General features: G+C 36.4%; 2 protein-coding genes across 25 annotated transcripts in view; one reads left to right on the plus strand and one right to left on the minus strand.

Moving 5' to 3' along the window:
- The window catches only part of ACSS3 (acyl-CoA synthetase short chain family member 3), a 142,482-nt gene extending 120,523 nt beyond the window's left edge, over positions 1-21,959 (plus strand). For both annotated transcript variants that reach the window (XM_038558560.1, XM_038558561.1), the window contains 5 exons: positions 3,045-3,126; positions 5,304-5,426; positions 18,401-18,500; positions 18,585-18,760; positions 19,752-21,959. In XM_038558560.1, coding sequence (XP_038414488.1) covers positions 3,045-3,126; positions 5,304-5,426; positions 18,401-18,500; positions 18,585-18,760; positions 19,752-19,820 — 550 coding nt within the window. In that variant the 3' untranslated portion in view covers positions 19,821-21,959. The remainder of the gene's footprint in view (positions 1-3,044; positions 3,127-5,303; positions 5,427-18,400; positions 18,501-18,584; positions 18,761-19,751) is intronic.
- Positions 21,960-22,683: 724 nt separating this feature from the next.
- Positions 22,684-25,093, minus strand: part of PPFIA2 (PTPRF interacting protein alpha 2) — a 469,116-nt gene continuing 466,706 nt past the window's right edge. For all 23 annotated transcript variants that reach the window (XM_038558539.1, XM_038558538.1, XM_038558557.1 and 20 more), the window contains one exon: positions 22,684-24,087. Coding sequence is in view for 3 of the 23 variants with exons in the window: in XM_038558544.1 (XP_038414472.1) it covers positions 24,059-24,087 (29 nt within the window). In the remaining 20 variants the exon portion in view is untranslated. The remainder of the gene's footprint in view (positions 24,088-25,093) is intronic.

The following is a 25,093-nucleotide window of genomic DNA, read 5'->3' on the forward strand; positions in this document are numbered from 1 at the left end:
GAGTTGCCTGACCTCTGTTGAATCACTCTCAAACAAAATCTGTGCTTCTATGACCTTGTTGAACACTGAATCATTATTAAAACTCTACAGTAGTGGCTCTTAAGATACTCTTTTTTTCTAGTTCTCATGCATCTGATTTATTTTTTGTTGAATGATCCCCTTTCTTTGGTCCTTAAAGAACAATAGCATTTGGCCTTGGATTTCTCCTTCCATTTCATTCACTGTCCCTGGATCATATCCTTGGTATGTTATTCTTAATTCTCAAGGTCTCTAGGTAGATACAAATTTATACAGACCTTTCTCACAGGAGTGAGAAAAAAAATGGTATAAAAATCACTACCGGGGATCCCTGGGTGGTGCAGCGGTTTAGCGCCTGCCTTTGGCCCAGGGCGCGATCCTAGGAGACCCAGGATCGAATCCCTCGTCGGGCTCCCGGTGCATGGAGCCTGCTTCTCCCTCTGCCTGTGTCTCTGCCTCTCTCTCTCTCTCTCTCTGTGACTATCATAAATAAAAAATAAAATAAAAATTAAAAAAAATCACTACCATCTCTGTTCTTTAAAAAAAATTAAGCAAGTATTTGAAATTTTGTGCAACAGCTAAAAAAGTCCAGGTCCTTAAAATCTGTTAACTTTTTTCCCCTGGAGGATGGCTACCTATATTTTAATCCTCTACACTTTTATTAATTATAAGAATCTACTCTATCTGTTACTGATTATTGGTGCCATAGTTCGCCCAGGCACTAAGAGAAAACCCAGATTATCAGAGCATCTTCTTTTAAAGATAGAGGCTGCAGACGTAACCAGCTTCTGGGAAGTATAAAATGTTCTCTTTCTCTCTAGTAACACTCTTACCAGAAAATGCTGCACGCTCTGTCCCATGTACACATGCTAAATCAGGTACGTCCCAGGCCACTAGGAAACTCAGATTGCACTCGGTGCCTGAGGGGCTAATTCATTTGGATTATTATTGCAAATACTTAGGAGTCTCTACTGTGAGGAGGCAGTCTGGATGCTGGGGGATCAAAATCTGTGTCTAGGGGAGATAAAATGAAAGAGAAGCTGCTTGAACAGTAGTATGTCCTTCTTTCTGCATAGTTTTCACTACAGGCAGTGTTAAGTTGGATCAGCATTTCTGTACACCAACAATCAGATGGTGCTAAGAAACAGCTGCTTCTGTTAGACCCGGCATCCGCATTCTAATTTGCCTCAGACCCCAGCCCTCTCTGATGTCCCCAAAGCAGCCTTAGTATCAGTTGCCAATTATTATCACAGTTACCTTTTATTTTTCTTAGAGTATAGTGAATAAATATCACCATGAAAAGCAGAAAGGATGTAGATCATCATATACTGGAGAGGAGGAAAATAGGAAAATTATTTATTTACTATTAAGGAGAATCCATCTCCATTGAGATTATTGTCGAGATTGTTTCTTTTACATGTAGTCAGCTTCACTCATGAATGTTATCTTTTCCATCCTTGATTGGTTTTCGGTTTATTATCTACCAAACCTTCTTGGCATCCTTATTGACCTCTTTATCCTCGGCATCCCGAAAATGATGCTGAATTGAATGTGTTTTGGTGGCTGCTATATTCATATTTTATTCCCATGTTTAATAACCAATGATTTACACCTGCTTATAAGATAGTAACAATAAAAACAAACTAAGGAAGTGAAATTATGTGATACGGAGTTAAGATTGGCATAGCCGACTCCACTACAAGAGCCCACAGGCATCACCTGCTTCAGCCCATGGCCTTCGCGCAGGCTTAGCGAGGAACAGCAAGAGCAGCAACAGCAGAGTGTCTGTAGTTTACAGATTACAGACTGCTTCCATGTGCATTTTATGCAATTGCATGAAGTCCAGAAATGCAGATGTTGCATTTTTTTTTCTCCATCTTAAATTAATACAAAGTGAGGGCTTCTCAAGGGAAGACCCACCAGGAGGCTGAAGATGGGCAATCACAGCTGGGCCAGTGATGCCACTTGTAACACCACTCGCCGGACAGAATGTGAGAATACAACTCAGCGCCTCGGAGGTCTAACGTTGGGGTGGAGGATGTGTGACACTGCCTCATGGGAAGCAGTAGCCAATGTCTACTTTGTTTTCAGTTTTCTCAATATGAACACTGTGAAGTCACTGCTTCGCTTTGTATTTTTATTGCATGAGCCTGGAGAGGGAAGGTGTTGGAAAACCCTTAAATTCTACAGTATCGAAATTCCCAAACTTTAAAGCATTTTCTAAAAGGTTCTTGTGTCCAGGAAACAATTTGAGTGATTATTTTCATTGAGTGGTACTTCCTACAGGGAACCAATGTGAGAATTTGTTCATTTACCTGTATAAAGATAGACCAAGATTAAGCCCTGACCATGCGTATAATACCTATTTGATACTATGGGGGAAAGAAATAGAAGGACAAATTGGTTGGAAAGAAGAGGTATATCCGATCTTCTGTTTTATATTCTCAAGTATCTCCATGTGTTCATAGGATGGGAAATCACCTGGGTTGGGATGGTCATGAAAAGGGAGACTGCAAGTGGGTGCAGTGAGAGGGACTTCCCTGAGGCAGATTGATTGTGAGGATAAGATTGTTCATGGTATGTTGAATTGGAGCATTTCATCACAGAGATAGCCAGATGTGGCAGTTGGGATCTTGGTACTTCAACAGCAACAACAAAAAGGATTTATTTACCTATGGTAGAAGGATATTTGTCCTAAAAAAGTAATTCAGTCATGCATCTCTGGTTCCTTTGTGCAGATGTTATGCTTCCTATTGAAACAGTGATTGCTGCTAATAATACCTATTTGAACGCCAGCCTCAATGTGCCTTTTGTGCCCTTTCCTGAGACTATGGTCATCCCTCAATGCTGCTGCCAGGTCATCGCCAGCTGCTCAGCCTCAATTAGGATCCGTCCAGTAGATTTAGGGGTCATGCTTCAATGTGGGATTTGACTTGCAATTATCCATCACACAAGGAAATTGTTCTAATCAATCTATCTTTATTACCACTTTGATCGTAATTCTAACTGCTCTGTTTTTATATAAGGTTGCCATTACCACCTGGGGCTTTTTCAGGACTCTGGAAGAATCAGGAAGCATTCAAGCATTTATACTTTGAAAAATTTCCTGTAAGAACTTTATAATACTTGTTTTTAAACCTTCCAAAGTACCTCTCTGTAGTTCTTGCCTATTAAATCGAGCACTTAGTCCTGGACTCATAGATAACAACTTCTAAAGTTTATCTGGACCAAGTTCTGGATCTCAGAAATACGAATGCCCAAACCACAATTAGCTAACTAAGTCATTTTTATATTTATGGTCTCTGGACATAGAAATTTCTCAGTTTCTCTTTAGCACATTTTCCTGAAATTGAGCAGCCCTGAATATCGGGAACGTTTTTGTTAAATTAAAGACTTTGGGGGGCTATCTCTATTCTTTCCTGATTGGATCTGTCTGAGAGCACCTGATCAGAATTGTACACTGTCACTGGGACCCCTTCACCTCCTCTATAGCTGGTTATGTGAGCAAAGTTCATTTGGATTGCCCACAGTTGTATTTTTCCACTCCTTTACCTATTTTTGACATTCATTCCTGAATGTTCTCTTAGCTTTTTATTTTAAGTTCCCATTTTAAAATACAGATACACGCTAGGCACAGGGTTCCTGCAGCACAACCTCCAGTAACCTGGATGGCCAAAAGCGTTGGCCTTACTTACTGTGTCCTTCTTTTTGTTTTGTCATTTACCTGCTTCTCTATATCGCCGTAATATGTTTTGTGTTTATAACAGCACTTTATTGTTAATACACATCAGGTCCCACCATCATATTGCTGCTGCACTTTGGTTTCTATTTCTTTCCGAGAGGTTCTTGGTTCTTATTATGCAGTAGGTGAAAAAAAAAAAAAAAAGGTCAGAATTCTATTAAAACAAACAAATAAGTCTCAGTGTTTAGCATTTTATCTTTATTATTTGTGAGTGAAAGACAGGTAACCTAATCAAGTAAGCAAATGACAGGATTTAAAATAGCTTCCTTTAGAAAAGAGATCTTGGAGTTAAATGATCTCAGTAGCTGAGATAAAACATGCCCCCGATGGACTGTGGCAGCGAAGATTTGTCAGTAGAGTTGACTCTCGTCAGCCCAATCTATCGGCCTGATGGGCTGCCATTAAATCATCAGAGTACGGATATGATTAAGTACACCCGATAGTGGCAAATGAGATGTGCATGTGGTTTTAACATGATCACTTTTAACACTGACAGCGCCCAGGGTCTCAGTTTATGGTTAAACTATGTGGGGTGACTGTACTCTTGCTATCCTGACCTCAAACTCTCATAGAAGGGTTAATCACAGCACAAAAGGTAGAGTAACTTGCCTGTAGTCTACAAGTGATGGAGCTGGAAAGGGAGAAAAGGGAAAGCCTTTATGAGTAAAGGCTGGAGTCCATGCTCTTGAACTGTACTCTAGGTTTTTCTCACCGAAAGAAATGACGGTGAGAGCTGCCAATTACTGAGGCCTTTCGCTGTGCCAGGATCGGCCCTCTTTACATGCACCATCTCATCTATGCTTCACTGAAACCTTACAGGGTATATATAGTTCACTACCTTGTTTAGCAGATGAACATCCTGACACTCAGGAGAATAAGAAGCACATATAGTGACTCATCTGGACTGTTTCTAAAGCCTATGCTCATTAACATAAGTATCAAGATAACTGAAAAGCATTAGAATTAATATTTCTTTCTACTTTGTATTCTTCTTGATTCTCCATTCTATTGTGATTTCTGGACCAGTGAAGATGTGCTGCTACTTTGAGTTGATTAAAAATTAATTTTCATCCCTATTATTATATTTCACAGAAGCTCGAGTCTAATCCAAATTCATGTTAACAAACTAGCACTCTATTTTGTAATTATTCATAGAGAGCTTTAGAGCTTTTAAAAATTAATATTAATTAAAGAGGAAATCTATGAAAGAATTACTTTGCAATACCAAAGTATATTGGAAATACTGAACTATTAATTCTCCATTAAAAAAAGTGAGTTCATAAAGTTTACAATTCTACATTCAAACATTTAACTTGAATATATATAAGAACATTTGAATTTATTCCTGGCTATTAGAGGAGCAAAGAGATTCTAGTAAGTTTTCAAAATCAAGAAGAGTTTAATTCCATAGCCTAGTTATGAAAAAAAAAGTCAAATGCGTGCAGTAAATCCATTTCTATCACATTTTATATTATACCACTCTTAAATGATTGCATTACCTAGCAATACATGCTAATGAGACATTATTGATTCTCATTTTCAGGGATACTATGACACCATGGATGCTGGTTACATGGATGAAGAAGGCTATTTGTATGTTATGTCTCGAGTTGATGACGTGATAAATGTTGCAGGTCACAGGATTTCTGCAGGTGCTATTGAAGAGGTATTGATGAATATGAATTTTCTGTTCCAGGTAGTATTTAGAGACAGAGGTGAACTGAAGTTAAGTCAGTGTATCTGGAAAATTACTGTTCCCTTCGTTTGAAGCAGAGGCTGGGTTACCTGTACCTCTCTCACCTCACTTCCTCTTGTATAAATCGTCCTATTCTCCACACTCCCCAGTCTCTGGGTGGTAGGGGGTGGAATTTGAAGAAGCTACATATTTGTGCTATTTATAGGAGAGCTTATCTACTTTTGCTTCTTGATACTACTTGCATTGCCTCTAGCTTCTTGATTTTCTCTTGCTTGATAACCAGGTTTGTGTATAGTCTTTAACTGGTGGGAGATTTAAATATTTTATTGTACTCTTAAATCCTGAGAATTTTTTCTAATGTAAATACATTGTCACCAAGTCCCCAGAAGAACTTTTTTTAATGTTTTTAATTTGTACATTTACATAGAGTAAAATCTACTTTATTGCTGTTCGGTACTATGAGTACCGAACCGAATACAAATATACTATACTTGTATAGATTCTTGGAACCTTTACCACAGAGAGAATACAGAAAAATGTCAGCACTGCCAAAGAATTCTCTCGTAACATTACCTTTGTATTCTGGTGCTCCCCATCCCTAACCCCTGGTGACTACTGATTTTTCCATTTCTATGTTTTTGCTTCTCTAGGATGTCATAGAAATGTAATAATATAGCATGTAACATTTGAGACTGGGTTATATCATTTAGGAAAATACATTCGAGATCCATCCAAATTGTTGTATATCAATAATTTGTCCTTTTATATTGCTATGTGGTATTCCATTAGTGGATGTATTAACCAGGCTCTGTATCCATTCACTCACTGAAGGATATTTGGATTGTTTCTAGTTTGAAGTAATTTTAAATAACTCTGTTATATGCATTCATGTACAAGTTTTTGGGCAAAATTAGTTTTTATTTTTCTATGATAAGTAACCATAGTGAGTTGGCTGGGTCACGTGGTAAATATATATGTTTAAGTTTATAAGAAACTGTCAAACTGTTTTCCAGAGTGGCTTCACAATTTTACATTCCTGCCGGCAGTGTTTGAGGGTTTCTGTTTCTTCCTGTCTTTATTAAAACTTGGAGTTGTGTCATTATCCTTATTTTAACCATTCTAATGGATATGTAGTGGCATCTCATTGCTTTCAATTTGGTTTGCCATAATGACTTAATGATGTTGGGCATCTTTTGACATGCTTATTTCTCATCCAGATAACTTCTTTGGTAAATACCTGTGGGAATCTTCTGCCCATTTTTTTTTTTTTAAATTGAGTTGTTTTTTGTTGTTCAGTTTTGAGAGTCTTTTATCTGATACATGATTTGCAAATATCATCTTCCAGTCTGTGACTAGTCTTTTTATTTTCTTAAAGATGTCCTTCACAGGGGCGCCAGGGTGGCTCAGCGGTTGAGCATATGCTTTGGCTCGGGGCGTGATCCTGGAGACCCGGCATCGAGTCCCACATTGGGCTCCCTGCGTGGAGCCTGCTTCTCCTTCTGCCTGTGTCTCTGCCTCTCTCTCTCTCTCTCTCTCTCTCTCTCTCATGAATAAATAAGTAAAATCTTTAACAACAACAACAAAAAAGATGTACTTCACAGAAGTATTTTTCATATTGATGAGGTCAAGTGACATTCTTTTTTTTTTTTTTTTTTTTTTTTTTTTTTAACAAATCATGATTCTGGTATTGTATCTTAGAACTCTTTCCTAACCCAAGGTCATAACAGTTCTTTGTTTTGACCTAAGAATTTTCTAGTTTCATGTTTTGCATTTACTTTATTATTTTAAATTTACTTTATTTTACATTTCAGATCAGTTTACATTTACATTTTGAGTTTTCGTGTGTGTATGGTGCAAGTTGTAGAGTGAGGATTATTATTTTTTTGAAATATGGATGTCAGGTGTTCGAAGCATCGATTATTGCAAAGACTGCTTTTCTTCCTTGAATTTCCTTTTTACTTTTGCCCAAATCAGCTGACAGTATTTGAGTGGATCTATTTCTAGAGTATCTCTTCCGTTTCATTATTCTATGTGTTATCCTTTTACCAGTACCATTCTGTCTTGATATTGTAGTTTCATAGAATGCCTTAAGTTGAATAGTGTCCACATTTGCTCTTCTTTTTCAAAATTGTTGTTGGATGTTCCAGTTTATTTACTTTTCCATATATATTTTAGAATGAACTTTTTATAGTTATAATGAATTTTGATTGTGACTGCATTAAATCTATAGATACTTTTGGGAAAAATTGTTATTTGACTTATACTGAATCTTCCAATCCAAGAGTCTTATATATGTCTTCATTTCTTTAGGTCTTTTTTGATATGTTTCATCAACATTTTTTATTTTTTAGTATACAGATTCTGAGCTTATTTTGTTAGAGTTATACCTAAGTATTTAATTTTTTAGCTACTGTAAACAGAATCTTTTTTAAAATCTAAGTTTACAAATTTTCACTGCTAGTGGATAGAAATACTGTTGACTTCTTTGAACTGCTATGTATCTTTTATTGATTCCTTGAGATTTCCTATATAGATAATCATGTTGTCTGTGAATAGAGATAATTTTATTGCTTTCTTTTCAGTCTGAATGCCTTTTATTCCTTTATCTTGCCTTCTTGAACTGGTTAAAATTTCCAGTATGATATTGAATAACAGTGGTGAGAACAGATACCCTTGTCTTATTTCCGAACTTAGGGTAAAAACATTCAGTGCCTTACCATTAAGAATCATGTTCCTTGTAGGTGTTTCCGTAGATAAACTTTATCAAATCACGATGTTCATTCTATTCCTAATTTGATGAGATTTAAAAAAAATCTTGAATGAATGCTGAATTTTTGCCTAATGCTTTTTCTGCTTTTATTGATATGATCCATGTGGCTTCTTAAAAGCCTTTTAATACATGGATTGCATTAATTAATTTTCAAGTGTTCAGCCTTGCATTACTGGGATAAACCTTACTTGTTGCAATGTCTTTATATATTGATTTTTTTTAAACATCTATAGTCATTTTCTTTGTTCTGAAGTTGGTTATGTGTGGTAATCACATAGCCATTCCATCTTTTATTGAATAGTGTTTGAATCATATATCTTTTGTCATCCTTTCATTTGGATCATTGTGGGTTATTATGGATCTATGCAGATCCATCATCTGGGTCATTATTCTTTTTATGGACTTTTTGTAGATAGCATACAGTTAGGTCTTACTTTTATTTTTATCCAATCTGACAATATCTATTTTTTAAGTGGTGTTTTCAGACCACTTAACATTTAAATAAATTATTCATATATTTATATTATGCCTATCAGTTTATTCGTTTTCTTTTTGCCTTTTCTTCATTTTTCTCTTATACATTTTTCTCTCTTCCTTCAAGTCATTTCATTTTCTTTTGTAGCTTCTGTTTCTTTACTGAGAACTTCTCTGATTCCTTTCCCTCCAAGAATGTTTGCCCATTCTTATTGGACCATGGCTATTGTTGTTTTTTTTAATATTCATCTCTGTTAATTTTATTCTGAATATGTAAATGAGGTGTTATGGGTCAAAGACAGATTTCTTGATAATAAATATGTCATTCTCTCTTACGCAAGGCCATAGCCTTAGGTCCTATATAAGTGTCAGACACTTCATAGATGAGAGATGAGTAAGATAATATTTGTCTGCTTATAAGGGAGAAGAAAGCATTGATCTTCCATCCCTCATCAGAAAGTCTCCTTCAAAACATAAGGGCCTTAATCCAAACTCCAACTCTTTGATATGTAAATAAAATCTCTCTAGGAGCCAGATAGCCCTGTGTGTCTCAACTCTTACAACTTAGAGATGTTTCCAAGTTCTGAGGCTTCATCTTTGTTTGACATGTAAATACCTAGGAAGTTAATGAGCCACTCTCCCCAGCACGTTGTGAGTTTAACCCTAGGGAACTAGTCTAGTCTAGACTTTGATAATTTTGCCATCCCAGGGAAATTAGAAAAGTTTTATTATCCTTTCAGACCAGAGTAATTAACCCAACAATCAGCTATACATCAAATTCTCATAAATAAATGAATAAAAATAATAAAAAGAATAAAGATTCTTGGGAGGCTAGGGCTTTATATAACAGCAATGAGGAATTTAGGAAAGTTTTTAATCCCCCTGCCACCATTATAATAGCTGCATTAAAATGTTTGTCTGATAATTCTAAAATTTGGGTCATCTTGGTGTTTGTGTGTATTAATTAATAGTCTTTTATCTTTTTTTAAAATTTTTATTTACTTATGATAGTCACAGAGAGAGAGAGAGGCACAGAGAAACAGGCAGAGGGAGAAGCAGGCTCCATGCACCGGGAGCCCGACGTGGGATTCAATCCCGGGTCTCCAGGATCGCGCCCTGGGCCAAAGGCAGGCGCCAAACCGCTGCGCCACCCAGGGATCCCAATAGTCTTTTATCTTAAGAGATGTTTAGGTTTTCTTGATTCCTTTTACGTCCAGTAACTTTTGATTCTATCCTAGATATTTTGAATATTACATTGTGAAGTGCTGAATCCTGTTAAAATCACCTGGATTTGTGTTCTTGTGATTACCTATTTTAGTTAAGGTCAGATCACCTGTCCTTACTCACTTCCTATGGACTGTGGTTCCAATGTTAATTTAATTTTCAGTCTCTGAAGCGCTATTTTGGTTCATCTCACTTGTGTCTCTCCTAGAGGCCAATGTGAAACTCGAGTTAAATGTTCAGGATCTTCACTGTGCTGGTTCTGATTGGACTCATGCATGCACATATCTGGGGTAGGCTCAGGACTTCATACACAGATTTGAAGTATCCCTTTGTCCAGCTCCTTCTTCTCCATAATCTACTCTTCACTTTCTGATTTCCAGGGTTGCCCATTGCTGCTCTCTTGGGTAAAAAGTCAGGACTTTGCACTCCCTCTGTTTTTATTAGGGTTCAATACTGCATGTCCTACATGCACTGCATGCCTGGGCAGAGGATGAGACAGTCTCTTTGATAGCACTCTCTTAGTGGAGAGCAGAGCAGGTCAACAGTGATCTACTTCGGAACTGTATGACTGCTCTTGCCGGGGAGGGGGGCCAAATGGCACTGAATCTTTCTAGGCTCCCATAGTCTGTGTGTGTTTGGGACAGGGGTCCCTCGGGACTCCATCCCACAGGATGCACACCAGCAGTGGAGAAGAAAGGACATTGCTCTTTTGCCAGCACTCACTTGGAGTAGGGCGTGGAGAGTCAACAAGATCGCTACAGCTCTGTAGGAAGGGAGAAGGGCACTGAGTCTTTGTTGGTGTTCACCTACAGTAGGGAGGTAAGAGGAAAAGGATTGTTTCCCAGATCCTCTGCTCCTTTCCCTGGGCTTCTGTAAAGGTCAACATTTCTTAGGGCTTTTCTGTCTGCACTTATTGGCAGTTCCACCTTTTGGGCTACTCAAGCACCCAGGTCAGAATATATAGGAGGCAAAACAAACACACAAACAAACAAACCATAATGACAACAAAACTCAAAATCTCCAAAGAAACAAGCAAAAAAGAGGGTTGTGTCTCAAGCTCTTATAATTCTAATAGAGTCATCTGATCTGTTTTTTTAGCCCAGGGTTTTTCATTACAATTATTAACATTATTAATCATTAACAATAGTTAAAGAGATAAGATAGAACATATTTATTCCATCGTTTTCAGAACCAAAAACCCAGAATTATTTTTAAATGGAATAGAGCAAACTGAAATTTAAATGAAAGAAAATGCTTAAAAATAATTCAGAGATGAGAGCATGCAGAATCAAAGTTGAGTTCTCCTTCTTATAACTTAAAGATGGTCACCTTCTTTAAAAGTCATACTTATTTATCATCAGGGAAAACCAAATAGCTTAACACCTCTTGTTATGTTGGCTTTGTGTGTGCGACAATGTAATATTATTTGAGTAAAAGGAAAATATTTTATATAATATTTTGGAATATGTGGCTTTGTATGCTATTATAATATTACCTTATTTTTAGCCTACTCTGAATTTTGCAATAACCTAAAATTGAAATTCAAGCTTCAAGTGTTTTGGCGTGTGGGCAAAAGGTGGTTCTGGTTGCATGAACTTTTAATTTCTTGCCTTCAGGAGATTACCTCTAATATTCACCTGCATTTCTGGCAGACTCAGCTAATCAAAATATGGAGATTACATATGCAAGGCTTTTATTATCAGTCAAAGTTCTTGGTTCTGTTTTATTTTTAGAACAAAAAAAGAGAAGTATCAACCTATTTAAATATATGCTTTAATACGTTTCTACTGACATCCTTCTCAGTGTATATAATCAGAGAATGAAACAGGCAGAAGGTAGACAGTAAAATGATAAAGTTGAAAAAAAAAAGCGTAATAGAATCATTGGTTTCCAACAGGAATTTTGTCACACACAGCACATAATAGGACACCCGTCAGCCCTCAAGCCTACTTGAAGTGAATGTCTCCCTTTATGTGAATTAAATGATTAACTCTATTGTATATTTATGTCTAATAAGAAAGTTAATACCTCAGTTCTTATCAGGTTTGTCTTCTTTATATTGGCATCTGTGAGAGAGTTTTAAACTAATATTCTTTCCTGTTTTTTTTTCCCCACCTCTAGCAAAATTGCTTAACGTTGATAACTAATATGTATGTGAAACGTTCTCATTGATGACATAACCAACTTTTATTAAAATGTCCAAACCTTACTTTCTATGTAAATGCTTTCCAGGACTCTGACTAGGATTCTTAATTGTCAATTCTAATGCTGGATTTCTACTTTGAGTTTCTGAAATAGGACTTCAGGGTCTTAATTCATGGGACCCTCATTTGTAATAATTAGACTGGATGTTGTTTTCATAGATAGTGAAAATCTGTGTCTATCCAGTTTCTTAAATTAAAATATGAAAAAATAAATTGATTAAAACATGACAAGTGCTTTACCTTACATATGACTGAATCCAACAGAAATTCTATTAAAATTACAACATTAAAAACATTTCGGGAAACTGTATGTTCTTTTTTGTTCTCATCATAAGAAAATAGAGTTCTGGAATAGCTTTCTTGAATTGAGAGGATCTTATCCTTGCAGATCTCAACACATATAAGGGCCTTCTGTAACTATTAAGTAATAATCATCTCTTTTTGAAAGGTTGATTAATGTTTGAAGGCTTGACATCTAGCTAGACACTCGGGACACTTGGTGGAAGTTCAAAGTGTCCTTTCCTTAAGGAAAATTGGGTCTGAAATCTGCTAGTTCAGATCTTATGAGCCAAAATTCCTAGGAGCTAATGTGGTCCTTCATGCTTGGGTCTCTTTCACTGTTGTGGGCAGGCTGCAAAGACACTTCCAGGGAACAAATTAGGCTCTCTGTTTTCATTCTTTCACCTGTAACTTAAGTTTCATTTTGTTAAGTAATCCTACTGGTATCCTTGGGAACTTGGAAGTCTGGAGTTTAAAAACGGAACTTAAAGCCTAGGGCAGTGTTCATTGCAATTTGCCCTTTGGAAAGTTATTTGAACCAAAGTTTCTCTGTTTGTTTTCCAAGTTAGCTATTTTGTTTGCTATTTTTAGGAGTGAGTTCTTCAGGATTGAATATATTTCCATAAAATGTGTATTCAACAAAGATGCTATGTAATTTCAGTTCTGCCCAGCAATAAATGACTACTGAATTTAAATAGTTGTACAATTGCTGAATATTTTCCTGAGTACAAATATGAATATTGATGATAATGCAGAATCTGACAGTTTCCTAGATGACTCCAATATCAGAGGCAATGAAAAAGCATTCTTCTTCTTCCCACTGCAGAGACAATCTCTTGCCAAAGACTGGCTCATTGCATCTTATGTAGGTTCTTGATTTAAACTAATACTTCTAATATTAAAATACTTAAAAATATAATTCAGCCACTAAAGGCAAAGAACCTTTGAAATCCATTAAAATTTACACAAAAATGACAGTACCCCAGAAACAACAAATGACAGGCACTTACCAGGCCCATTTACCCTGTAATCTGTATTACCCTATCATCTGTATTTATACAGATATTCCTCAACTTGTTAAAGAGATCACGTCTTGGTAAACCTATCATACATTGAAAATATCATAAATTGATAATGCATTTAATATACCTAACCTGCCAAACATCATAACTTAGCCTAACCTACCTTAAACATGCTCAGAACACCATTAGCCTACAGTTGGGCAAAATCACCTAACTCAAAGGACACTTTATCATAAGATGTTGAATACCTCATGTAGTTTCTTGATACGTACTGAAAATGAAAGCAGAATGGTTGTATGGGTACAGAGTGGTTGTGAGTGTTTCAGTTGTTTACACAGTGATCACTGACTGGGAGCTAAGGCTTCCTGCCACTGCCCAGTATCACAAGAAAGGATTGTGTGCTGCATACTGCTGGCCTGGGAAAAGACCAAAATTCAAAATGTGAAGTACAGTTTCTACTGCACATGTATCACTTTCACACAACCCTAAAGACGAAAAGTTGTAAGTTGGAACTATTGCACACGTTTGTGTTTTTTACCCCTCAAGTTGTATCATTTTTTTCAGATCTTAACTTTCAGTTAATCACAGATGCTTATGGATTTTATGTGGAGGAAATATATAAAAGTGGCTTTTGATATTTTTGCCCCCATAGGACATTTGTTTGGCTCCTGTCCCTTACATGTTGCCAAGACATACTTTGATGCTTTTCTTTTTAACGATTCAGTTGTTGAAATCATAATTTGGCATGTAGATATTATTTGTGGAGCCAACATAGAAAGCTGTCTCCTTCCCTTTATGGCATCTTTTTAACATTGATAGATTAATATAGTATTTTATCCATTATAATAATGAACCTCATTTACAGATGATATACAATTCTGGTAAATGATTATGTTGTTCACAGATTTTTAAGAATTTGGCCACAAATGAGGCAAAAAAAAAAAATGTGAAGCTTTGATACTGAAGAAAACTGTGTTATGTATTACTTCTGATTTTAAAATACCCTTCCCAGAGCACCTGGGTGGCTCAGTGGCCTTTGGCTCATGTCTTGATCCCGGGGTCCTGGGATCAAGTCCTGAATCGTGTTCCCCAAGGGGAGCCTGCTTCTACCTCTGCTTATGTCTCTGCTTCTCTGTGTTTCTCATGAATAAATAAATATGTAAAATAAAATAAAATAAAATACCCTACCTGTATGGAAAACTTGGCAGCGTTTTCCCATCCACTTCTAAACATACTAACACTGAGGGTGGAAACATGGCGAAATGAAAACAATAAGGTGAAATAAGGACAAACTAGAAGGTTTGGTGTTTTGATTTAGTTAAAATTATAGTTATACTGGTTAGGTGACAAAATATCTGGATAATCGATTTTTTTAAATAGTAATTTGAATAGTTACATTGTCATTTTAAAAACCAAGGGAGTAGAGGCTTCTGACACCAGTGAAAAACTTAATATATATATTTTTCTTTTTGACAGTCAAAACTCTGGGTAGGCAGGTAAAAGTTTTTCCTCCACTCATTAAGGAACTCCTCAACCGGAATTACAGCATTGGGCCCACCAAGTCTATATCCTATCTGCTATGGACAAAATATTCTCTTCCAAAGACTGTGACTCACTATACTAACTACCAGTACAAATCTCTGGCAATAAAATTTGTCTCGAAGCATATGGACCTGAAACATAAATAAAATCTTAGCAAATGGGAAAGCTGTTGGAAGCACGTTGAAAGTTCAGATTGCAGCACTAGGAGAAGGTTGTGTTGTATGGTCTGGATAGTCAGTGTTTTACAGAAGCTTTTTAGTTAAGCCCAACTGATGGAAGATGAGGTGCACATCTCTGTCTCAGCAATGAAATTAATAAAATGTATAGCCCAAAAATCATTTATCTAACACATACTATCCTCAGCAGCGTAAGAGTCAAAAACTATGTGGATGGCAACTCTTACAACTCAGTATTTCAAAGTGGATGGTAACAATAGGATACAGGAGATGTTGATTTCTATGTTTAATTAGGGCCAGTGCGAGGTAGGGCATGGAGCTTGCACCAGTTTAGTAGTTCACTGAGTCTTCCAGGAACTCAGAGAAGAGACAGCTCATTCTCAACTTGGCATAATTAAAAGAAGACTTCATGGAAACTTGGGACTTGAAAGTGGCATGTCCCAGATTCCATTGGTTTTTCTCCTCTCTCTGGCTGTGCCTTTTTAGTCTAGTTGGGCAGCTTCTCCTTTTTCATGTAGCCATTAGATGTTCCCATTCCTTAGGACTTTCACTCTTCCCACTGCTTTCTCCCTAAATAATCAAATCTATGTCTAGTTTTTATCATCTATGCATTAATGACATTTAAATGTGCATCTCTAAATTAAGACTCCCATCAGATTCAACTGCCTCAACTTGGATATCTCAAAGGTGCTTCAGTGGAATATCTCCAAGACTTAATACATGATCATGCCTTCCAAGTCTAGCCTTTACTAGAATTTTCTGGCTTAGAAAATGGTACCACTATCCAATCAGCTATTCAAGCCAAAAAAAAAAAAAAACAAAAAAAAAACACAGAATCATTCTTAATTTCTCTTCTCTTTCTTCTTGCACCATACCCAATTTATCATAAAATTGTGTTTTTTTTTTTTTTTTTTTTTTTTTTACCTCTGAAGAAGGAAGCTATAGAGTCTTCATTACCCCCTGTCATAGCCTTAGACTACTGTGGTAGTCTCATGGGCAATTTCAATAAACTGTAATATACTCACCCATAACAATCCTCTCTTTGTTCTCCATGATGAACCCAAAGTACGTTTGTTTTTCAAAATACACTCTGAAGTAAAAGAAGCCAATCTGAAAAGAATACATACTTTATGATTCCAGCATTCTGAAAAAGGACTTTGGAGGCTCTGAAAAGATCAATGTTTTCCCAGGGCTGGCAAGAAGTAAGAACAAATAAGCAGAGCACAGGAGATTTTTTTAGGACAGTGAAACTATTCTGAAAAATGCAATATAATGGTGGATATATGTCATAAAACCCATAGAGTATATAACACCAAGCGTGAACTCTAATGTAAACGATGAACTAAGGTGGGAATGATGTGTTGGTTCATCAGTTCTAACAAATATACCACTCTGGTGAGGGGTTTTGAGAGGGGGGGAGGCTGTGCATATATGGTGGCAGGACATATATAGCAATTCTTTGTGCTTTCTACTCCATTTTTGCTGTAATCTAAAACTACTCTTAAAAATAAAGTCTCTTAAAAAAATCCACAAAGATCTTGTATCTCCTCCTCAACTCCTGAAAGTGTTTTATTGCCTTTCCAATGCTACTAAAATAAATTGGAAGTCCCTAGCACAGCCCCTTTCTACCTCTGCAGCCTCATTTCCTCTTGCACTTTTCTCAGTCTTGCTCTCTGCTTTCCAGCAATGTTAGCTTCTCTCAGGTTTGAATGGTTTGTGCCAAGTCCTTCCTCAGGGTTTTGCTCTGCCCCTCCACCTTGCCTAACCCATGTCTACTCATCCTGTAGGCCTGAGCTCATTGTCGTTTCCCGAAGGTTTCTCTGAGACTGGTAGGCTTCTGCTCTTGCCATATATTTTATATAAAAGCCCAGGTTTTTCTGGCTGCTTTTGCTGTAGTTCTCATATAAAAACCAAGGTATTTCCCCAGAGCCCTTGTCACTTTTATATTAAATATTCTTAATAATAAGTAGTCATGTTTATTAGCAAACAGTCTCATCCATTAGACTGTAAGCACTGTGAGACAGTGCTCTACCTCTTTTTGCTCACATTGAGCCTAGTGAAGTGGTTGGAACACAGAAGGATTTAGTAAATATTTGTTGAAAGAATTAATAGAAGAAAGAATGAGAAGTACCAAATGAGGGACTCCTGGGTGGCTCAGCATTTGAGCGCCTAACTTCAGCTCAGGTTGTGATCCCGGAGTCCTGGGATCGAGTCTCGAGTCTCTCATTGGGCTCCCAGCAGGGAGCCTGCTTCTCCCTCTGCCTATGTCTTTGCCTCTCTCTCTCTCTCTCTCTCTCTCTGTCTCTCATGAACAAATAAATACAATCTTAAAAAAAAAAAGAGAGAGAGAGAGAGAGAGAAGTGCCAAATGACCTGTCAGTATATTGGGCACTGTTTTCTCTAGGTATTAGAGATTTGCAGTCACTGAGATACCTATTACTCTCTCAGAATAGAACAATCATTTTTAAAAGTACCATCATAGCAGAAATGTGTTTTTGTTTTTTTTTTTAACCCTAAGCTTCTGTATTTCATGTGGTTACTCTGCAGGTTCTTGTGATTCCAGATAGATAGCTGCTTTGTTCTTTAAGATATGTAGAGCTTAGGGTAAGCAGTATGAAAACGATTCCTCCACAGGGGTGATTATCTGATGTCAGGGCTTCATGCCATGCCCAGCTTTTACTTTCAAGTCAGAAAATCCTCTCTGGATGGGTGGTCACTCAATAAAACAAATGCTCTGCTCATGGCTCAGTAGCAGATACAGAAATAAAATCACTGTTTAGTCATGGGGCTGCCTTGGATTTCTCTGGAAAGTGCACTTATGGTAGCCAGCACTAAAGCCACATCACCATGAGGTCATCTGTTTTCGGATGCAATTTGTTCCCATGTGGTACCCACTGCCTAGTTGCCCTGACTTCGTTAATGAGCAAGTGAGATGAAGAAACAATTCCCTTACATTCCAGGTAAACAAGGCAATTTGTCTTAATTACTGCTAGCCTCTAGTGAGTGACTACCAAGGGGGACCTAACCATTCATTCACCCCAGTTGTAATGATCAGAATTGTGAATCAGTAGTAATTTCCACGCAGGCAGCTATAGGTTTTGAGTTCTCGGACATGTACTTTTTTCCCAATTGAAATACATACCTACATGTGTGTGTGTGTGTGTGTGTATGAATATATATATGTTTGCATGTCTATACACAATATATGTACACACACACATCTTTTCTAAATGAATGCTTTTCCTTATTACAGTCAGTCCTTTCCCATGGCACTGTGGCCGACTGTGCTGTTGTTGGCAAGGAAGATCCTCTGAAAGGTCACGTCCCCTTAGCACTCTGCGTGTTGAGAAAAGGTAAGAAGTCTTTGTCCTCCCTGGTGTTTGACCCTGAATGATTCACTAAAGTTAATTGGCTTATCATCTGAACTCTCTCCCTAGATATAAATACAACAGAGGAACAAGTTTTGGAAGAAATTGTAAAACATGTTCGACAGAGCATTGGCCCTGTGGCTGCTTTTCGAAATGCAGTGTTTGTCAAACAGTTACCCAAGACGAGGTCCGGCAAAATTCCCAGGTCGGCCCTGTCCGCCCTTGTCAATGGCAAGCCATATAAGGTGAATTGTCAAGAATGTTCGGACACGTTTCTCCCCACTTCTTTGGCAGTAATGTATATTTTTTAATGTTAAGGAAACTACATAGCTGCTCTCTAGGAATGCGGGTTGTGGAAACACAGATTAATTAAAAGCATATGCTTTATGCTTTGAGATGATAGTAGCCAGTGTGTGGAAATTCTTTCACTATTAGTAAGTATATCGGTTAAATTTAAACAACTTGTGGAAACGCAGTCTTACTGAATTAAAGACACAACTTCCTTCATTGTAGTCATTTATGTCTATTACTGAATGAGAAAGCAAACAATTGAGGCTGGGCTTATATACGCTTAACAGTTCTAATTGATGCATTTGCTAATTATTCCTCCTGTTTTGAGTGAAAATTATTATGGAAAACATTAGGCTGATTCAAGTATATATATTCTTTTAATTTCTGTGGGCTTTAGACATGCATAGATATGCATGTTTTTAATCCTCAAGATCTAATAGAAGGTGATGCAGCAGTAAATAGTAGTTGAATGAACAAATGCAAAAAATATATTTCTATAAAGGCACATAGAAAGGCTTATTAGAGGGATTCTAGAGAAAATACCACTTAGGACCTATAGTTCTGCTAACAGAACAGTTTATTACTCTGGAAGACTACATATACATTTTATTTTTTTAAAGATTTATTTATTTGACAGTGAGAGCACAAGCAGGGGGAGGGGCAGAGGGAAAGGGAGAAGCAGGCTTCCCATGGAGCGGGAAGCCCAACACCAGTTCATCCCCAGTCCTGGGATCATGACCTGAGCCCAAGGCAGACGCTCAACTGACTGAGCTACCCAGGTGCCCCTATATATACATTTTAAAATATTAAATTTGGAGTTCCTTTCTTTTTTTAACATTTCCATATGCATTTTATCAGATGATGGGGAATGCGGTAATTGCTGATTATTGAGAGATGGAAGGGGTTCAAAGAAGAGCATTCATCTGACTCCTATTTTCTTTCCAGATAACACCTACAATTGAAGACCCCAGCATTTTTCGGCACATAGAAGAAGTGCTGAAGCAATCATCATGACTTTTTCCTATTTTGAGTCAAATTGAGTCACTTTTCTAATTGGAGTCAAATTTTTGGATTTTTCATAAATAAATATTTAAATAGAAATTCCTTGCAAACTGAAATATGAATTGTAAAGCTTGGTTTAAAAAAAGTACTTGAAGACTAGTGAAAGACCTAGGCCTTCTGTTTGAGTAGACCCAATTAGCATCTTTTTCAGTTGCCTATAACATGGGTTGCATAGCACTTGATTTAAGAAAAGATTAACTAATGTATGATTTTTAAAAACTTACCCCATTTGAATATTTTAATTGAAATAGACACGTTAATATAGAAATACTTCCTGAAATGAAGAATCTGTAACTTTGACCCAAAACCTAAAACTCAAGTTGAAACTAGAAAGTAATTGTAATTTTTCTTATAGAAATTCTGAATATTTGCTAATATTCTTGAGATGTCCCCATGCATGGATATTTTAAGTGAAATAGACAAAATGGGACGTTTTAGGTCATCATCTAGACAGATGATTTTCTAGATAGGACGATAAGTCTAGTCCTACATTTCCTGGGGGAAGGTTATATACCAGAGTACAGCTGTGACTTCAGGTCATTTTTACTTAGTCAGGGGAAATCACATGCCTGACAGATCCTAGAGGTCATTTAATCCAATCTCTTTGTAATGGAGATGAGAGCTGTTTGGAGTTCCTCCTCCTGTCTCAGGGTCTTAGTTGACTGTATACTTAATGATTGCAGCTTCCTATAAAAACAAGGATGTGACACAGAAATGTGGTAAACTAACAAGGAAGGTTCTTAAAGAAGAAATATAAAGGTTTTTACATTATGCTAAAGACCAGGAGTTTTTAAGAGACCCCGATTTTTATGTGAAATCTCTAATTTTTAAATAATAACTCGCTAGAAAACAAGCGACATCCAAACACATCTCTTCATTTAAACTTATATAAAAGTATTGAGAACTTAAGAAAAATGATTGAAAATTAGTCTTTGTTAATAAGCTTATGGTAATGTGCCAATTAGCCAGAGTAGATAGATATAGATAGATATATGATTTACTTTGGATTCTACATGATAGCAGTTATCAAGGAATACATTTAAAGTAAAAAAAGCATACCATGCCCATTGAGTCTTTGATGGTGCTCAAAGTATTTCTCAATCTTTCAGTTCATCAGGACCATTATTTTTAAGAGCAGCTGTCCTATCATAATAGTCTAGGCTTATGAAATATATATGAGAAATAACACATAAGAGCTTAATTACTTGTTTGCTTCATATAAATGACTTACAACCTATATAAGACATCCTGAAAATGATAGGGTTTTTTGTTTTGTTTTTTTGGACCGTAGGCTATATAAATAAATGGCTTCTCAAAGGCAAGTCCCATTCGCTTAAATTGGCCTCTTGATTGTTACACTAGAAAAAACATATTCAGCTGTTCTCTTTAATTATTTTAGTATCTGGAATTAAACCAACTAAATAGACATTCAACTTGTAATTTGAAGCTGTCGGGTTCCTTATAGTGTCTCTTCTATCGGGTATATTGGGTACATTTTGCCCATCATCACAGCTGTAAACTTAACTTTTAATGTTAAAACATTAAAAATTACCTTATTTTTTCATATAAGATTCAGTTAATTTGAAATGGCAAATTCTTCAGTTGAATGAATTATCATTGTTCATTTGCAAGGTATAAACAAAGGCAGATCTGAGAATTGTGTGTAGGGTACATCTGTGGACCTCTTGCACATTTTTCCTGGCAATCAATTCTGAAGGGACATGTTAGCAATCAGGCTTGAGTTATTTTCCAGTTGAATGAGATTGGAAAACAGTGCATGAGCCTGGGGAGGAAGTACTGTTCTTGCATTTGGTTGAAGAAATTTATCTCCTTTGAAGAATCAGAACTACTGTTACTTTCACTAAAAGTGGGGCAAGAAAGATACAGTTCAATTGTAGATTGCCTAAAATTTGGGAGGAAAAAGAAAAGCAATTTTCTATTTCATACTTACAGAAAGTGCCTTCACAAGATGGTACCTAAAATATTCTGGAATAAATGTGTCTTTAAATATAATATAATGTCACTAAAAATGCAATCATATTTAAATGTGCTGAAATAAAGTCCTCGTGACCGTCTTTTGATATCTTCAAAGAATTTTTTTACTGTAAGATATTGGAAAGATTTAAAGACTTTCTTTTAAAACCTATGGAAAAGTTGTTTTCCAATTGAGTTATTTTGCTCAAGATAATACATTGAATATATGCAAATTAGACCCACTTTACATTTAAGGAGCATTTTTATTTACATAAAATTGTATTTGAGAAGTCTCTCATCATTACAAATGTGAAAATTTATAAAGTCGATAGATGGTCAGAAGGAAAAATATTGAGATTTTGTGCTTAACTCATTAAATGGACTTTAGATGCTGGAAGAAATTATCGTTGAAGAGTATTTTATGCTTTTTTGAGGGAACTGGTTGATCTTTTTACTTCGATACAGGAGAGTCTATTATAAATTATTTCATATTTCTTACCAGATGATCTCTAAAGAGGAGAAACTGATTATGCAATTAAGTCAGGTATTGAGAGTAGATACAAATCTAGTTTGTTGTTATAGTATCATAGTTTCTATATTACATTTCATTTCCTTAAGTCAAGATCCCCATGACCAGACGAGCTTAGAAAGCTCTTTCCCATTGTTTCTGCTCAGGCAACATTTCTAGAACATTTAAAATCACCTCCATAAGCAAGTTTAGTGCTCCCTCTTGTGGCAGACTCACTTTTGATGCTAAATACTAGACTGAGAGTCACTAAAAGGACAATTTGCATTATGGTCTAAGTGAGTTGTTAAACATTATGTGACTAGAAAACAAAGATTAAACAGAGAACTGGAAGTATTTTTTTTATTGACAATGGAGAGGGTTTCTGTTACCATTACCTTTTGACTGAATCTGTTAAACAAAAATAGACATCAAAACAAATGTAATGTACGTGCAAACATAGCAAATTAAATACAAAAAGGAAATTACTAATGACAGGTCTTGCGCTTCATAAGATCAAGCAGCAGAAAATCAGCAGTTAGATAAATGGTATTATTAAATAGGTTTTACTTTGAAATCTCCCATATAAACAAAGAATAAACAACAGTAACACCACCAAATAAAGCCACAGGGAAGAGATTACTCTTCTATACTTTTATACACTATATATGTTAATCATTCTGTCTTTCATTTATTTCCTCTGATAAGACTGACTTCAGGGAAGTCGCAGCAAGGCCATCTTGGCTAGAAGCTTATAACATTAGACATGAGTCTGGCTAATGCCCTGTTACATTGACAAAAGGGAAAGGTTTCTGAGTTTTGTTGGTTTTTTTGTTGTTGTTGTCGTTGTTGTTTTTTCAATGGAAATGAGCCTCAGACTCTGCAGTGGTTGACATGCACTGAACAGTGCTGGCTGGCGGTTCAAGGTATCTGATGAACATGTGGTTCTTAGTAAAGAAGTTTTTTCTTTTTTCTTTTTTTCTTGATCCACAGGTAACAAGAGAAGATAATGTTTATTCCTTAGAAATTTTTTTTTAAATAATTGCTTTTGACTCTTGTAAACAGTTTAGCTCTGTTTTGTATTGAAAAGGAGATCGAGCCATCACAGTGCTATTTCTAAAGATATAGGACATCCCTGATTGCCTTTAAAGGACTATTTTTGGCTCCAGTTCCAGGTTAAATCATTCTTTTTTACATGATCAGAGGCAGGTTTTCAGCTTTAGGTATTGACAGACTTGAAGGAGAAACATATCGATTTGACTGTTACAATTCAAAAACTGTAAAAATGGTGGAATGGTAAAATACAAACAGTACTTGGAATTGTCAAATGTTTGCACTCGAGACTCCATGAACCATATATTTTATTTTTTTAAAAATCATATTTATATCCATTTACATAAGACTTACACATTTAAAAAGAAATACATACACAGTAATACATAAATGCCTAGTATATTACAATAAAACATGAAAAAACAAGTGGCTCCATTTCATAAAAGCATCTGTTGTACAGAATTTATGATGTGGATGATGTTTATTATTCAAATGACTTAAGCACTGTCTTACAATTGTAGTAAACTAATCAAACTTAATATCTGACTCCCCCCAAACCACATTTTCAGCTTAATAAACCATTACTTGTGGTTGTTTCCTTAGAATTCAGTCTTCACAAAGGTTTTTCGCTGTTCGTCTTCTGAGATGGTAGTGCACTTTAGGTAGAGTAGACGGAAAAGACGACATCTAAAATATTGAATGCACATCATTAGTCTCCCAGCAGCTCCCCGACTGGAAGACCCCCCTGTGCCACTGCTGGCACCAGCTCCTCCATGCAGCCTGCCTATGTCTGCCCTGAGTCAGTGAACACAACGTCGGCTGGGAACTGACCCAGAGCTCTAGGTAATTACCATTTGCTCCTCTCCAATTTTGTGCAGGCCAACTTAATGAATAACGAGATCTGCTCAAGTTTGTGGAAAGCATGGCAGTGAAGAGAAACAAAGGTCTTCCCAGAAAATGTGAGCAGTCCTCTTGAAAATTTTCGAGTGTGCTCATCAGTAAGTTTGGTTGAGTTGACCCCTTTCATGGAAGAGAGTCTTATTCTAGTTCACAGAGCCAGAGCCAGAGTTTTAGAGCTCTTGAAAAGACACCTCTGTTTAATGGTGATGAAAACATAATGCCAAGAAAGAACATACTCTACAGGATTTGGATCAGTTTTGTGGCATCACTGATTCCTTCCTGCCATAACATACTTAGGAGAAGCTCACAATTTCTTTTCCTGACACAAGTGAATCAATAAATAATATGTTCTGAGTTATTTTAATAACAAAAGTGCTAGTAGAAATTGGTTGTCCGAGATTAGGTTACTGTCCATAAAGACCTTCGTCCCACTTAATGGTAAAAACTGGGAAATGTGACCCAGAATGCCATGCACAAAATACAGACTGCAAATAGTTACAGAGCAATTCTAGCCATCAGTCAAGAACTAAGCAGCAAGCACTACTCAACATATTAAATAGTCATTTGTAAATTAGTGAAGTATTCAGTTCCTGGGGAAATTATCATGTTATGTGTAGAAGCTATTACAAACAGTATTTTGGAAAGCCTCTTATTTAGCCAAATCATTATATCCTTTAGATCATGCCTAATTAGATGCCAAATTGTATACCGTAATTAAATTTTTAATGTTAGGTTTTACATTCTGAAATTAAATCTCTTATCAGAAAGCTTTTTGTTTTATCAGCAGCTTCAA

The sequence above is a fragment of the Canis lupus genome, chromosome 15 (genome assembly GCF_011100685.1).
Source record: "Canis lupus familiaris isolate Mischka breed German Shepherd chromosome 15, alternate assembly UU_Cfam_GSD_1.0, whole genome shotgun sequence".
NCBI classification, from domain to species: Eukaryota; Metazoa; Chordata; class Mammalia; order Carnivora; family Canidae; genus Canis; species Canis lupus.